At 52.5% G+C, this 16,804-nt stretch overlaps 1 protein-coding gene across 3 annotated transcripts in view; it reads left to right on the forward strand.

Annotated features, from left to right (window-relative positions):
• Window positions 1-16,538, forward strand: part of ZBTB16 (zinc finger and BTB domain containing 16) — a 198,610-nt gene extending 182,072 nt beyond the window's left edge. For all 3 annotated transcript variants that reach the window (XM_043899661.1, XM_043899681.1, XM_043899671.1), the window contains exons 5-7: window positions 3,083-3,253; window positions 8,498-8,665; window positions 10,920-16,538. In XM_043899661.1, coding sequence (XP_043755596.1) covers window positions 3,083-3,253; window positions 8,498-8,665; window positions 10,920-11,149 — 569 coding nt within the window. In that variant the 3' untranslated portion in view covers window positions 11,150-16,538. The remainder of the gene's footprint in view (window positions 1-3,082; window positions 3,254-8,497; window positions 8,666-10,919) is intronic.
• The last annotated feature ends 266 nt before the right edge of the window (window positions 16,539-16,804 follow it).

A 16,804-nucleotide genomic window follows, 5' to 3' on the forward strand; every position in this document is an offset into this window, starting at 1 on the left:
TACACTTCATTTCTTAAAGCCCAAGAAAGACTCTCCAAAGCCCTCTTGGGATCAGCCTGTCTTATCCTCCGGCTGGTGGCTGGCATGTCTGTGTCCTCCACTCGGCCAGGACCCTGTGTCTCTGGTTGATCTCAGCATCCCTCTCATCACCTAGTACAGTGCCTGCGCTAGGTGATACTCACAGAGTTGACTGAATGGACACAAAATAGGCTCAGGTGACCCTGAGAAGAAGGAGCTGCACAGTGGGGCAGCTCTGGGGCCCTGGGAAGACCTGGAGGGTGAGGCTGCCAGGGTTCTCAGTCTTCTCTGGGCTGGGACTGACCCTCAGATCTCCTCCGGGCTTGGCTTTTTAGGCTCGGGATCTCCTACTGAGAATGTGATTCACGTTCCCTCCGACCCAGGCTCCTTCCACACCGGGGATTTTGAGGGATCCATAAGGAGAAACCTGGTCTCTTAAAGGGCATGGCTTGCCCAGGAAGCTTGTTCTCTCTTAGTGATGAAAGGCAGATGTTTGATGTCTGGCTTCATCGGGACCCTCTGTGGGTTGAGGTTCAGGCCAGAGACGGAGCTGATGCCGGGGGCTCGTGGGATGAAGCAACCGGAGCTGCCATGCCCCTTGGTGTGCTGCAGGTGGACTCCATTCTGGGGAGTGCTGGCCAGGCCAGACTGGACTTTGAGGACTCACTGTCAACCCTTGTCTGTGTCTGCTGGGCAGACCATGCCTCTCACTGTGCCCCCCTAAATCAAATGGAGTGACCACCTCAGTTCTTCTTGCAGAGGCCTCGCTGGCTCCCAGCGGAGTTAGAAGGCTTCAGAGAGTCCTACCTCGTGACTTGGCTTCTAGGGCACTCCTCCTGGCCTGGGCTGTCTGTTGCTCGGGTGGACCTTGGATGCATGGGGGCCCCTGCGCCAGCCGGGTTAGAGCTGGCTCGCTGTATCATCATTGTGCCTCTTCTCAGAGAAGCCCAGGCAGGAAGGGAGACATTAACCCAACTCTGTGGTTTCTGAAATCAGACAAACTGAGGCATTTATAAATCCCAGCTCCTCTTCTTTCTGACTGTGTGACCTTAGGCAAGTTATTTAACCACTCTGTTTTGCCATTTGTGAAAAGGGGCATGAGTATCCTGCCGGGTACAGTTGCAAGTTTTAAATGAGATGATGGCATCGATAAAGCGCCTAGCACAAGGCCTACAGCGGTTCCCCTTCCCTCTGCTCTTTGAGGCCAGGAGGAAGTTTGTGCCCTTGCTGGTACTCATCTCCCCTGCCCAGCCTTCCCTGGACCCGGATGCAGGCAATGCCCGCAGGTGGGATGGAGCATGGCTACAAGTGCCCTGAGGGGTGGGGATGTAGGGAAATGAGAAGCCATCCTTGCCTTCCGGCTAGTCCATCACAGACCCAGCCAAGACTGGGACTGAGGCAGCCAGAAGAGACCTCTTGTTTGCTGTCTCCACTGATGGAACCCAAAATAGCAGCCAAAGAGCTACCAGCTGGGACTCAAATGGAAGGTTTAGATGCTTCCTCCTGTGCTGCTGAACCCCAGAAAGCCACGGCTCCACAGCAGCACCAGAAAGAGGGTTGACGAACAGAAAATAGCAGCCTGTCTTTGTAGGGCTTTTCTGGTGGCTCAGTGGTAGTGAACCTGCCTGCCAATGCAGGAGATGTCGGTTAGGTCCTTGGTCAGGAAGATCCCCTGGAGAAGGGAATGACAGCCCACTCCAGGATTCTTGCCTGGGAGATCCCATGGACAGAGGAGCCTGGTGGGCTACAGTCCATGGGGTTGCAGTTAGACACGACTTGGCTACTAAACAGCCACAACTTTGTAGGATATCATGGGGTACCTGCCTCTACTTCTGATCAGCACAGAAGACAACCAGAGTTAAATAAAAATTTCATGTCCCTCATTAGCTTAAAATCTCTTGACAGAGGAGTTCCCTGGTGGTCCAGTGGTTAAGACTTCATTTTCCAATGCAGAGTATATGGGTTCAATCCCTGATTGGAAATCTAAGATACCACACTCCTCATGGCCAAAATACCAAAACATAAAACAGAAGCAGTATTGTAACAAATTCAATAAAGACTTTAAAAATGGTTCACATCAAAAAAAAATCTTAAAAAGTAAAATCCCTTGACAGTTGCACATTGGTCTTGGGATGAAACCTAAAGCTCTTACCGCGATTTTCAAGACCCCGTACAAGCTGGCCTGGCCCACTTGTTTGACCTTCCTCCCTGTTTTCTCTCTCCCTCCCTAGCTGCACTGTTCTGTCTGATCCTTCTACCTGCTGTGTTTCTCTCCAGTTTACAGATACTATTTTTTCTTCCTGGAATGCTGTCCCCATGTCCCCAGTGTGTTGGGTAACATCTGTGATGAGGGCAGGCACTTTGTACAGTTCTCCATGGCTGCATCCCCAGGGCCAAAAAGAGAGCCCTACTTGTAGTAGATACTAAAATAGTGTTTGTTCAAAGAATGGACCCTTAGGATGTGTGCATTCATGAGTGGAGATGTGGTTAAGAGAATCGGGTTTGTAGCGTCAGGGGAGGATCAGATCCAGGCTGCCTGGCCTTGAATCCCAGCTCCGTTTGCTTGTGAACTCTGCTACTTTGGACAAGTTATTCCATCTCTCTGTGCCTCCTTTTCCTTATCTGAAGGGTGAGGCTGTAGAGGCCCGCTTTTGCAGATGCGATGTTTTAAGTGTTACATTCCAATGATGGCTTTCATCTTCGCTATTGTGGTTCCTCACAAAGGCCCCCGGCCACCCCATCTCCTGCCCAGGCTTGGAAAGTCCCTCTGATAGACGGCTTCTTTGTACCCTGCCTTTGACACAGCACTCCAGACAATTGCAGACTCATTTGCTGCCATGATGTTTTTGATTAATATCTTTGTTTCTCCCACTAGACTTTAGGTTCCATGAGGATGGGAAGTGAGTGGATTTTATCCACCAGTGGAGCCGTGTACTGGGGGCTCCATCAGCATCACGTGGCCCACGCTGCCTCTGGGTTTGCTGCTGAGCGTGGGGCCGGGGGTGCTGTCCCACCGCTGGCTCGTGCTCCGGCCCAGCTGAGGCTCTGCCCCATCTCCCTGCAGGCACGGACATGGCTGTCTTCTGTCTTCTGTGCGGGAAGCGTTTCCAGGCACAGAGCGCGCTCCAGCAGCACATGGAGGTCCACGCGGGCGTGCGCAGCTACATCTGCAGCGAGTGCAACCGCACCTTCCCCAGCCACACCGCCCTGAAACGCCACCTGCGCTCACACACAGGTAGGCTGGCCATGCGCGGGAGGGCGGGGTCCCTGGGAACCGCTGTCTGAACGGTTTACCTACAAACTCATCGATGGGGGAGCCCTCGGCCCTTCTCTGCTCAAGGGTCCGGCGTGCAGGGGCCTCCGAGGTGCAGGCCAGTGTGGACAGCTCTTATCCCGTCACACCGTGGGGACGTTTAGTTCTCAATATCTCTGTGCCCAACAGAGACGGCTCTCATCAGAAATGTAGGCTCATGAGTCCCCCCACCCCAGAAACTTCCATTTAGTGGGCATGGGTGGGATCTAAGACTCAACATGGTTAGTAAGTATTCCCAAAGATTCTGATGCCAGTGCACCTGAAATGAATTCTGAGAAAAATCTGCCTGCTTGGTCTCTGGTTCCCACCACTGGTCCTACTCCACACACACACACACACACACACACTGTGTCATTGTGTGCACACACATATACATACCGTGCACACATATTGTGCACACACACACACACGCTGTGCACACATACATGTTGTACATACACACTGTGCACATACTATACACACATACACACACTGTGCCATTGTGTGCACACATGTATGCATACCATGCACACATATTGTGCACACACACATTGTGCAGGCACACACACTGCACATGTGCACACACACACATACACACACACGCTGTGCACATACGTTTCTGAGGTCAGCCTTGGGCTTTTAAGGGAATGTGGCAGAAGTGGTCCTGCTTATTCCACGGTTAACAGAAGCACATGTTCTACATTGGGCCTTACCCTGTTTAGGGGAGACAGTGTGGGTGTGTATACTGTGAGCCATGCTTAGCCAGTCACAGATGCTGGGGGAAGAGAGTAGCTGTAAGTCAGGGGTTGGGGGTGGGTACTTGACTCTGAGACCCAAGGGGCATTGGCTTCCTTGCATCATCCCCTAACCCCCAGCAATGTCATAGGTGACTTGAAGCCTCCCTTTGTCTGACTGTACGTGGATAAAGGATTGCCTGTTTCTAAGTCCACATGTGTCTCTGCTTATGTGTGTTCTGTCCTGGGTTTGTGGCGAGAGGTGGGTGATGGGCCCAGGGAGATAGAGAGGCACGTTCTCTTTCTGGGGGTGTAACAGGGTGTGTTGTCCTGGCTGCTGGAGAGGGTATAAAAAAGTCTGCATGCCTCATGACAGACTTGGCAGGACCCTTTCTCACTCTTGGGTCTTGTCACAGCCCCAGGATTAACTGGCAGGCTTTGTTGAATACGGGAGAGGTGGTTATCCATCACAAGCTGGCCTGTCCTGCTGGCAGGAGGCGTCCTCACCGAGGAGCCTCCCGGGCTCTCGCCTCTGGATGCCATTCTGTTCAGGGGAGCATGTTGCCTTAGCATAACCAGGTTTGCTTAGAACTTCTTAGATTTGCTGGCTTAGGACGAGGGGAGGTCCCAGAGGGTAAGGCCCAACCAGAAGGGTAGAGGAGGAGAGGATGCTGGCAAGAACTTTCTCTGCAGTGACCGCCTAAGCCTCCCCGGCAGGTATCAGCGCCTGCCCCACTGGGTCCCTAAGCTCGGCTAATCGAAGATGGCCAGTTAGCTTTCAGACACTTCTTTTTTATTACTTTTTATTTGTTTCTTTTTGGCCGCGGTGGGGTCTTTGTTGCTGCACGTGGGCCTTCTCTGGTGGCAGCAAGCGGGGGCTGCTCTCTAGCTGTGGATTCCCATCGCAGTGGGCCCTCTCGTTGCAGAGCATGGGCTCCACAGCCCGTGGGCTCCGTCGTGGTGCGCGGGCACAGTTGCCCTGCAGCACGTGGGGTCTTCCCAGAGCAGGGATCAAACCCATGTCCCCTGCACTGGCAGGAGGATTCTTAACCACTGGACCATCAGGGAAGTCCCCCTTCGGCCACTTCTGAGCACGCTGCTGGGTCCCTTCAGCTGGATTCATGGGACCGGGACGATCCCACCCAGGGTCGCCCTGCTCTGCCCATGCTGGCTTCTCAGAGCTCAGATACCAAAGTGTCACGGATCCCTGTGTCAGTCACGGCGCGGATCCATCGGGAGGGACTGTTTCCAGACATTTTGGGAGAAGTACTTGCTTCATCCAGGAAGCATGGAGCCGCGTGCACTGCTTGTGCACACACAGACCAACACCCATCAATTTCACACCAGCCAGGCCCTGTGCACACAGCCCCCACAGGCCGAGCACACCCCCACACAATGCCTCATTAATATTCCGTTGTTCTTGGCCCATTTGCTGCTGGGGCCGGGTGTTTAGCATCGGCAGCTGTGTTTGGTAGGTTAGTCCAGCCGCGCTCTTGGCATTGATGGATCCCTGATTCACACGGCTCATCATATAATAAACTCTCAGCTGTGTTGGAGGGGTGGCTGAGGGGCTGACGGGGTGGGGCTGGGATGGGGAAGAGGACATTGGGCTTGGCCGGTGCCACGGAAACCAACCAGGTGAGGACGGACCACTGGGGTCACAGGTGCGCTGGGCAGGCTGTCGGGGGCTCTAATTAGTCTCGTTTGTCCTGCACTTAATGTCAAGCTCATTAAAGAGGCTACAGAGTTAATCAACATACCACAAATTGGATTTTGAGTTCTGCAGCCAGTTTTGTGTACATTATGGCAACACTGACACGATTAACTCTCAGGGTGAGGATTTTGAGCCAGGTGCTTCAAAATCCGTGTGTGGGGTGTGTGTGTGTGTTGGTGTGTGTGTGTGTTGGTACGTTGCTGTGTTTTTTCTTCCTAAATGTTTTATCCCTTTCCCTGGACTGCCTCTAGAGATTTCCTATTTAAACTCATTTAATGTGATCCACTTCATAATTAAATTCATAAAAATCTGATCAAACCAACCTCTCTGCCTTAACCCTTTGTTTTTTAAACTCTCCGGGCCCCCTCTAGAGGGGGCAAGATGCAGACAGACGGCGGTGCCCCCCCCGCCCACCCGCCAAGTGGCTGCCGATGTACGTTTTAATTACCGGCTCCGGCTGAAGTCTCACGTGGGCCCTGCCTTATTTATTTATTTATATCTTAATGAGGATACTGAATCCTTGATTAAAGTCGTAATCGTTGCCGATTCAGTAAGGGGCGGGGGTTGGATGTCAGACGGTGGTGAGCGCAGACGTCTACACACACACGCACACAGTGGTGTGCGGGGCCAGATCAACCCTCACTCTGTTAGACACACAACTAATTAGGACCAGGGTCTGCTGGGGCCTCGTCTCCCCTGGGGTTGGATGAGGCTGGCGGCTGGGGCACCGGGCAGTCTGCACAGCCCCACAGCGAGAGGGCAGGCAGGTGCGGGGAACCCAGACCTCTGCTCATCCCCAGATCTGCACGTGGGGGGCCTCTCCTCTGAGCCCAGGGCAGGGCCCCTAGGATGGTGGGGACTGGCGTGGAAGGATAGCTCTCCTCTTCGAGCTTCTTCCATCCGACGCCTCAATGGGAGTGTTCCCACCCACCCCTCTACACCCTCGGAGCATCTCACAAGTCTTCCTCCTGCGAGAGAGCCCGCCAGCCAGCGGACCCCAGCGTCCTCTCCCCACAGAGCCTTAAAAACCCTTCAGAGCCATCACAAGAGATGAGAATTTATGTGGGTACAAAGGCCTACCTTCGAGAATGGGGAGGTTTGGTTAGAGGCCTGAGGAGGGGAGAGAGAGAAGAGAGTAAAATATCATTTTAAAGAGGAAGTGAAGGCGCAGGCATGCGAGTCTATAACGAGAAGGACAATTTATGCCCAGGCACGAGCGCAGTTTGACATGGGGATAATGAAAAAGCGTAGGTCATTGTGGATGACTTAAACCTTCAGCGGCTGAAGAAAATGTATGAAATGCAGAGGACATTACACGGTTGGCAGCCTCGCACATCTGCAGAGGGACAAGTGAAATACAGTGGGCCATTCTTTACCATAAACTGTGGTTGTTGGAGATGCAGCCCAGAGAAATTGTAATTACAGTGACAAGACGAATCAGCGATATTTAAATATTCATGAACGAAGTCTGGGGTGATCAATCTATCTTTATTGTCTGTGCCTTCACTCCTGTAATAAATAAGTAGCTGAAGTCTTCACCTTTCATCCCCCCTGCCACCGAAGCCCCCACTTTGGGTACAAAGGGAAGGATGGTTAATCCCCACGCCCCAGCCTCTGACCTGGTAGGGGACTTCACGGTGCATTACAAACAGGATGCTGCCAGGCCAGGGAAAGGGAAAGGCCGCTCTCCCCCAGTTTCATGTACTGACATTTTCTGAGCACCTTGATTGGTTTGACTGTGTGCGATGTGCTGAGGCCACAGGGATGAGGGAGGCTTCCTTCTGGCCCTCGTGGTGCTTCTGTTCCGTGGGCCCAGTGGGTGTCACAACAGATACAACTCAGCATGTCAGTTAGTATTCGGCTAAGTATTCAGTGTCCAGACCCTGGAACTAGATATGAATCCCAGCTCAGCTCCTTACTAGTTCTTTGACCTTAGAGACCGTGTTTAAGCATCTCTACATATCTCATTTTTCTCATCTGTAAATTGAGAATGATACTATCTTTTTTGTAAGGTTGTTGAAATGATGACGTGATATGATCTGTGTGAGGTTCTCAGTGCAATGATGAGCACTCAAGAAACGTGGGCCATTTTAATTAGAAAGCGCCATGACAATTGTACCATTATTGCAAAAGGGACAGAATGCCGGACAGTTCTTCTCTCTAGAGACAGAGGGGAAAGTGACTCAGTTTGCCTGGGCTAGGATGATGGGGGGTAACGCTAAAGGGAAACTTCTGAACCGTGGTGACAGGTGATCTGGGTTTTGACGGGTGACTAGGAGTTCATCAAGAAGAGAGTATCATACAGAAAGAACACCTGCATGAGACTGTGGAGGAGGGGAAAGCAGAGCAGCTGAGAACACTGGAGGGATGTTTTGGGAGGAGTGGAGTCAGGCTGGAATGGCTTACACCCTTGACCTAGAAGAAAAGGAGCTGGGAGCAGGGTCTAGAAGCCCTGGGTCTGCTCTACCCCCAGGGCGCCTGCTTTCTGGGGGCTCTGTCCTCCCTGAGTGAGATGGGCTCTCTTTTCCCGGGACGAGCCCTTGAGGCATGGATGGCCGTGGGGCTGTGCGCGCTCCCCGTTAATGCTAAGGGGCTGGCAGGGGTGCGGGCTCCTCAATCATCTCTGCAGGGGGTGGGTACAAGCAGTCTAGACCTTCTGGTGCTCTGATCCTGCCCTGGTGTCCCCTAAAGAGAGGGCGGGCAGAGGCGAGGGCCTGATGCAGCCCCTTGTCCCCACAGGCGACCACCCATACGAGTGTGAGTTCTGCGGCAGCTGCTTCCGGGATGAGAGCACACTCAAGAGCCACAAGCGCATCCACACGGGCGAGAAGCCCTACGAGTGCAATGGCTGCGGGAAGAAGTTCAGCCTCAAGCACCAGCTGGAGACGCACTATCGAGTGCATACAGGTACCGGGGACAGACAGCCGGCTCCGGCCTGGGGGCGGGCAGATGGGTCCCCAGAGGAGCCCAGGCGAGGATGGTCCCAGGCTGAAGGCGGGGTGGAACGGCTCCTGTTAAGGCTTAGTATGGTGCCCTGAGTCCCACTACCTCCTGGACAGGGCGAGGCAGACATTGCTAATCGATCACACTTTCCAGGAGCCCAGAGCAGCCTTCCAGGCAGCCATACCAATAGCTCGCAGATGATGTCTATTCATGAATCCTTAATTAGGGTTCACTTGCCTGATTAGCAGAAAATGAAGGCCAGGATTATTTCCTATGACTTGAGGGTTAGAATAAGACCCCAGGGGACTGTAAGTTAGGATTTATGATGAGGGTTGGGAAAAATCGTAAGTTCGATTGAGTTCCAAGATTAGAAAAGCCAATGTTTTTTACTAACCCCTCCACGTGTGTAATGTTGTACCATTTCAGAGGGCCTTCCCCTTCATTTTTACGTGAATGTGAGCAACTGTTTCCTTAGGGCCTGAGGACAGAACAGGTGGAAGTGGTCCTGATGTCCAGCGCTGCCAGAGCTGGGGGCAGTGGGAAGCTGGAGCCGGCCCCAGCCTGCCTGGGAGAGCCACAATTCAGATGTCTTTCCAGCTCCCCCACCGTGTTCATTGTTACCACCTTGTTTGCTTAAAATCGGCCACGTGGGAGTATTCACAGCATGACCGCTGGCAAACACTACAAAATCAGGGCTTTGTGGAGAGCCCGATGTAAACACTTAGCACCAGCACGCTGCTGGGTTGGAGGGTAGATATTCAGAAGGACTTCCTCTGAGGATAAGAAGTGGTGGAAGGTAGTGGAATGTGGCCAAAAAGAAAGCTTCCCCTGATCAGGGGAAATAGCTGCCTGAGCAGAGTTAGAAGGGAGAGGTGATTCCACTGCAGGGGAGGGTGTGAGTTCCTGGGAGGGGAGGTGGATGGAGGGGGTAGTAAGCACAGGATATGTGTTGTCACAGGTCTGCGTTGAGCCACACGGAGAGGATTGGGTGGTCGTTACTGACAACTGCAGTGACCCCCAGGATTTCACAGAACCTCAGGGGCTTCCTTAGCCCCTTGTGGGAGATATGACCTGGCGGGCAGATCATTAAATGCATTGGCACTGACTATCGTAAATAGCTGGTCGATAGTTAGATCACTTTGGCTGTTCATTACTTCATTATTTGCAGGGGCCTCTGCACGGAGGAGTATCGATAGCGAGATGGCTGGCCAGTTAATTACTGTATCGAAACAAGGTTCTCCTGCGTCCTCTGTTCAGCTCCAGGGGACTGTAACAGAGGGGTGGGTGCTCACAGCTAGGACGTGGGCCATGGGCCTCCCAGGGTGGCTGTCCCTCTCCCATTCTAGCTCGAGAGGGAAAGCAGGGTCCAGGGCATATTCTTCGAGTCTTAGAAGAGGAGCCATCCCCAGGGGTAGCATGCTTGCCGTACTGGGGTCCTCTCACTTTCACCACCCCCTGCTCCCCACCATCTGTAGCCCTGAAAGAATTCTATCCCCTTGCTTCCCTAGAAGGAGCTGTGTGCCAAAGAGCCATCCCTAAGGACTTTAGAGGCTTTGAGAGCACTTTTCTAGACTTCCGTTTCCTCTCTCAGGAAGGGGAGAGTCCACCCGCTAGAGAGAGTTAAGAGTAAGTCCAGGGGCTGGAGCTGGCCCACACATGACCACTACCTCTGTGTGGCTATTTATTGGGTTGGCCAAAAAGTTCATTCAGGGCCCCAATACCCAAGACTTCCCTTGTGACTCAGCTGGAAAAGAATCTGCCTGCAGTGTGGGAGACCTGGGTTGGGAAGATCCCCTAGAGAAAGGAAAGGCTACCCCCTCCTGTATTCTGGCCTGAAGAAATCCATGGACTGTACAGTCTGTGGGGTCGCAAACAGTCGGACACGACTGAGTGACTTTTGCACACACACACGCACACACACAATACATTAGTTACGGTGAACAAGATTAAGAATGTAATATACTGGAAACTAACACGCCATTGTAAATCAACTACACTTCAATTAAAAACCCAAAAGAACATAGGGTCGCAGTTGCACCGGCCACATTTCAGGCACTTGGGAGCCAGCTGTGACTCGTGGCCGCCACCCTGGGTGGTGCACCCATCACCGTGGAAAAGTGGCGACCCAGAGGGACTGAACGTCTCCAGCAAGCCTGAGTGGGGGTGCTCACAGCCCTCTCCCTCTCTCCCGGCTTCTCCTGCCCCCCTCCCCCCACAGGTGAGAAGCCCTTCGAGTGCAAGCTGTGTCACCAACGCTCCCGGGACTACTCGGCCATGATCAAGCACCTGCGAACGCATAACGGCGCGTCGCCCTACCAGTGCACCATCTGCACGGAGTACTGCCCCAGCCTGTCCTCCATGCAGAAGCACATGAAGGGCCACAAGCCCGAGGAGATCCCGCCCGACTGGAGGATAGAGAAGACTTACCTCTACCTGTGCTACGTGTGAGGCCGGCCTGTGGCCGCGGCTGGGGAGCAAGGAGCAGGAGGAGAAGAGATGGAGCTGGGTGGAGTCCAGGAGGACCGTGCAGGGGAAAAAAAAAAACAAAAACAAAAACACAGCAAAAAACAAAAAGCAAACAAACATAAAAAAGCAGAAAGGAAAAAGAGAGAAAGGAGGAGAAGGAAGTCTCGGAGCTGTCTGGCTCTGGTTCTGTCTGGGGCTCCAGGTGACCCGGATGCCTGGCTCAGCCCCTCCACCCAGGCTGGGGGTCCCTCCTTTCCTGGCTGGGGGTCGGCCTGCTCTTTTTGGGTAGGGGTGGAGGCAGGGGTTTGTTGAGCTCAGATGGTGGGATGTTTCTCTCTTCCCTACACCCAGATCCTCCTTTTGTGTCTGGAAACAGAGACTAGGAAGGGGCTGAGGGACCCTCTGGTCAGAGTCAGACCATCCCTGCCTGCCATCCTCTCACTGAGTCCTTGGAAGGTGCGGGGCTGAGGGATGGGTGGGGGTGCTCCAGGGGCGCGGGCTGCAGAGGGTGGGGCTGGGCTGGGTCACTGGTTGACACTCACAACGGCAGCTCTAGTTTGCTGGGGGGCACATTGGGGTGGGGAGGGGCCCTCCCGCCCTGCCCACTGCTCAGTTCATGTGTTGCTTTCTTCCTCCGCCACACCCAGGGGTCCCTTCACAGTCTTTCAGGAGCCTTGAGGCCCGGCTCCCCGGCTCCCCTTGACTCCTGTCCTCCCCCACCCCCCCATGGATCGGAGTGTCTCCTGCCTCCTCCGGCTCCCTGCTGGAGAAGCTGGGTCTGACTCAAGAGCCCCCTCCCCTGCAACTTGCACCCTTTCGCTTCCTGAAAAAAATGCAGACAAATTCAGTGGAATAGCCCATCCCAGTCCAGCCATCCTGAGCAAGATTCCTGCTGAGCTGCTTTTGCTTCCAAAATGGAAAAATGTAACAACTAAATACGTGCTGTCCCAGCAAACAAACACAGCCCCTAGGAGGAGGGTTCGGTCCCTGAAAGGGCTTGTTGGCCGTGGAGGGATGTGACGTCATTCTCCAGAGGTGCCCTACACCTGGAGCGGGGGGACCCCTGTCCTGGGAGGGAGTTAGGGAGCCGTGCTGGGGACCCTTGGAACTCAGGGGACCCCCCAGGCCTGGTGCTTTCTGCGGGGAGAGCCAGGTCCAGAGGGCTGTGCAGAATTCCTGACTCCCAGGGGCCCCCAGGCCGCCGAGAGGAGGAGTTGAAAGCGCTTTGCCTTGCGTTCCGTTTTGCTTCTTTTCTGTGTCCTCTGTTCACCTGTTAGCACATTGTACTTGAATTACCTCAGTTTTTTGTGACCTCATGAGCTTTTTTGACCCCTGTATCTCTGTTTTGGTTGGGGGTTGGAGGAATGGGGAGAGTGTTCTTTTCAGTTTCTTGTGTAAATTAATAGCTGGTTTAATAGACTTCAGCTGGCCAAGGCCCTCCCCATCCCCTCGGACGAGCCTCCCAGATGGAGGGAGCCGTGCAGAAGGAGCTGAGTACTCAGGATCTGAATGGGAGGCCGGGGCAGGAGGTGGGTGCCCGCCGGGGGACGGGGTGCCGGGGGCGGGGGGGGCACCGCAGGCCCGCAGCTGGCTCCGACCAGGCATGACGTCACCAGGCCTCAAACACTCTGGAGCGGATCCCACCTTTCTTACAGTTTGCTGGGTCCTCCGGGTCTGGGGGCCTGTGTTCTTCAAATCCTTTTTCACGCGTGTGGCCCTATCTCCGTGTGCATTATCACTGCCAAAACTGGCCTCTGGTCTCTCTGCAGGGCTGGTTGGGGATGAGACGGCCCGTGTGTTGTTGCAATGGGGCGGGGGTGTTGTTTTTCTCAAAGCTACCTCTTACGTTTGTCCAGTTCTTTTGTCCCCTTCACGCCTCCCCTCTGCTGCTCTGTGTCCCCTCCCCACTTCGCCCCAGCCTCCTCTCCCTGAAGTTTTGGAAAGCACATTTGCAATATTTGTGTTCGCTTTGAGACGGGTTTTCCGTTTCATCTCATGCTTTATTTGTAAGAGTTGTTTGTGGTTTTGTTGTTTTGTTTTTTTTTTTCTTCTTTCTCTGAGAAAATTGTGGCTGCGTTTTTATCTTTAGGTTTTAAAAAGGGGTTTAGGGAAGTGGTTTGGGGGAGAAGGGTTGTGAGGCATACAGGGAAGTCGGAGGGGTGCGTGCTGCTGTGACCACCCCCTGATCCTGGGCCCCGTCCCTTCTGTTCTCCCCTTCAATCTCGCCCACCAAATCTGAAGGCCTTAAACGTGGTGTGTTGGGGGGATACGGATTGGGAGGACTGTGTCACTAGACCGTGGACTGGGGGGTGATAACGTAGGGAAGATGCTGTTTTGCAACTATGATGATGATACAGTGCTTTGGAAAGGAAAAAAAGTTAAACTTGAAATATGTAACTAGAACAGTTGTCTTGTTTATAATGTGAAAAGAGTGGAATCATTGGGGGAGGAGCAGTCCGTAAGAAATCTGTGTGCACTATTGCGGCCTCCCCCAGTCCTGGAAGAAGGGGGGACAGGCTGGCCCTCAGGGGATCTATAAATCCCAGAAAACAGTGTTTGAACAGCAAGATATCATTCACCTTAGGTGGGGAAGGGAAAAAATAAAAAATCAAACTATTCCATAGGCCCAGCTGACCCCTCTCCCTCTCCCCTTACCCTTCCCACACAGCCTGGGTCTCCTCCCCTGTTCATAAAAGCTGAGAGGGTTGAGCTAATATTTACAAATTGTAATATTTTTGTAATATTTGTTAGTTCCTTCATCAGTTCTACCAGACCTTGCCCTTTTCCTTTTGTAATGTGAATAGGAAAAAAAAAAAAAGACAAAAAAATTCACCACCACCACCACCACCAAAATGTCCCTTTGTACATGCGTGTGCGTGCGTGTGCTTATTGTGTGCGGTTGTGTGTTCAGTCATGCAGTATTGTCGTAATCTGGTGTTGCAGCGCTGGATGGTACTTAATCAGCCCCTGCCAGCCCCCACCATCCCAGAGGGATCCTGGCGGCAAGATGGGGAGAGAGAGGGTGTTGGCGTGGGGTCTCTGAAGGATGCTGAGCGGGGAGATCTCTGTACCCGGCTCTCCCCTCCTTCCACGAAGCCCCAGACTCCCTGAAGAGACTCCAGCATGCCTCTTGCCCCAGCTTCCTGCTCACAGAGACAAAAACGATGCTGACCTTGCCAAGGTGGTCGGGCCTGATGGCCAAGGTGAAGGTCAGAGGTGATCTGGAGGCTTTAGACGTGTCTGCACAAAGAGGGCCAAGGAGACGAGGAGGGTGGAGGCCATGCTCTGCCAGGTGAGATCCCAGTGCTCTCACTGCCCTCTTCTCTGCCACCTGGCTCCTTGGGCACCCCTTGCCTCTGGCTGTGGTACTACTGACAGCCTGACTTGCTACTGCCTTACCCAGCACAGTGAGCTTGTCCAGTCTGGGAAGTCCATGTGGACTAACAGTCCCTTTCCCGTGTTCAGCTCCTATAACTGTGCCCCCTAATGCTTTTGGTGACATTTCCCCCCTCACTCATCTGCTCTTTCCCTGTTCACTCCTTCACTCATTCAAAGCATTAAAATCCTATGTGTATATAGGATAGACAAATATATAGAGAGATATATATATAGCAAGAGAGAGATATAAAATAGTAAATATCTTTGCTGCTTTAGGCTGCTTTGGAGGAGGCCACGAATACGGGGAAGGGAGATGTGGGGTGTAGGGGTGGGGAGGGAGGCTGGGGGACCCAGTGATTCAGTACAATCCAGGGATGCAACGCGGGCTTGTTTAATCTTTGTGCCTGAACAGTTTTTCCATGTGTAGAAAAGAAAAAAAAAAAAAAGGAAAAAAAAGAAAAAAAAAAAACTGCTGCAATTTTTCACAAGTGTATGGTACCCTTCTGGATGCTGTTGGTACAACCGGCTGCTGGGGTGTCAAGGCCTTGGAAGGACAGAGCTGATTGGTTCACCTCCTTACAGGGGAGTGAACAGTGGTGGGGGGCAGCCTTCTGACTCCCGGGGGTGGTGGGGGAGATTGGTGACCAGTTCCCTGCAAACCCCATGAGGGCAAAACCTGGGGGCAGTGGATGTTAAGACAGAAAAGTGGAAAGCGAGCAGACCGTTCGTTTTTTCCTAGGCCTATGTCAAATCTGTTTTCCCCCTCCTGTCTTTTTCCCCTCCATCTCGGAGCTCCGCTGGTGGCACTTAACCTGATATTTCAGTAGGAGGGGAAAAAGGCCAGACCAGGCCTATACGGTGGGACTGCTGGGTGGAGGGGAAAGGCACAGCCAACCAGGAAGAAGGTGTGCAAGACAGACCAGGAGAGCTGGGTCAGGGGAAGAGGGCTGGGGGAGAGGGCCTTCAGGCCCTGCAGCCCTGCCTCCCTGGGTCCTTGGCATCCCACTTTGCAGACAGGGTACCGGCCTCCTGGTGTGTGTCATAGGAGTTGTTCACATAGTGTTATGCATGATCTTTGTGAGGTTAAGACGCCGTGGTGGTGCACCATGACATCCGACCCATATATATAAAGATAAATATATATATATATGTATGTAAATTATAGCACTGAGGGCTTGCCGCCCTGCTGGACCAAGCAAAACTAAGCCTTTTGGTTTGGGTATTATGTTTTGTTTTGTTACTTGTTTTTTTTTTTGTGGCTTGTCTTCTGTCCTGACAGCACAAGTGCCAGTCCGATCGCGCTGTATTACAGAATAGTGTTTTTAATTAATTGATGTTCTAGTTCATGTCTACCTCAGCACCTCCTCTTAGCCTACTTTTAGGAGGTTGCCCAATTTTGTTTCTTCAATTTTACTGGTTACTTTTTGTACAAATCTCTCTCCCCCCCTTCTCCTCTGTTCCCCACTCCTCTCCCCTCCCTCCCTCCGTCCCTTTCCCCTTCCCTCCCCTCTCACTTCTGTTTGTTTCACTTTCTGTCTCACTCTCCCCTTCTTGCCCCCCTCTGGCCCCACCCAGCCCTGAGACTCCCACGTTGTGCTTGCCAGCCCCTATCTGTTCTAAGCCCGAAGCAGTTCACCCGAACTTGTGCGGTCCTGGTTGCAGCTTGCCGCATCTGCCTTCGTTTCGTGTAGATGGACGCGTTTCTTTGTAATTTCAGTGTTTCTGACAAGATTTAAAAAGAAAAAGGAAAAAAAAAAAAGAAAAAAATGAATTTACTGCTGCAGGTTTTTTTCTCTCTCCATGTGTCACTAAGTGAAGTTTGTGCCTTCTATAGCAAAGAGAATATTTTTTACATCCTACTAACAGTAGATTTTTTTGTAGTGAACATTTTTTGTATTTTTATTTATAAGTCTCATAAGAAAAATAGCAATGTTCAGTTGTATACCTTGAATCTGCAGTTAGAAGAGAATAAAGTTAATTCAGTTGTCTCTGGCTTGAAGTGTCCCCCCTTTTTTAAAATGTGCTTTGCCTTTTCTGTCTTTTCCTGGGTGGGGAGGAACTGAGATTTCTGTCTGGGGATGGGAAAGAGGGTGCATTACACCTCAGCCTCACTTATGTGGCCCTTTTATGCATATTTGAGAGGCTCATACCCACCTCAAGACATACTTAACCTGATAAGTTTTTGTTTAAAAAATAGCATTAAATACACAAATAGCATTTGGCCCTTGGTACGGTATGTGAAGCAGGTTTCCTGGGTGG

This window comes from Cervus elaphus, chromosome 1, assembly GCF_910594005.1.
Source record: "Cervus elaphus chromosome 1, mCerEla1.1, whole genome shotgun sequence".
NCBI lineage: Eukaryota > Metazoa > Chordata > Mammalia > Artiodactyla > Cervidae > Cervus > Cervus elaphus.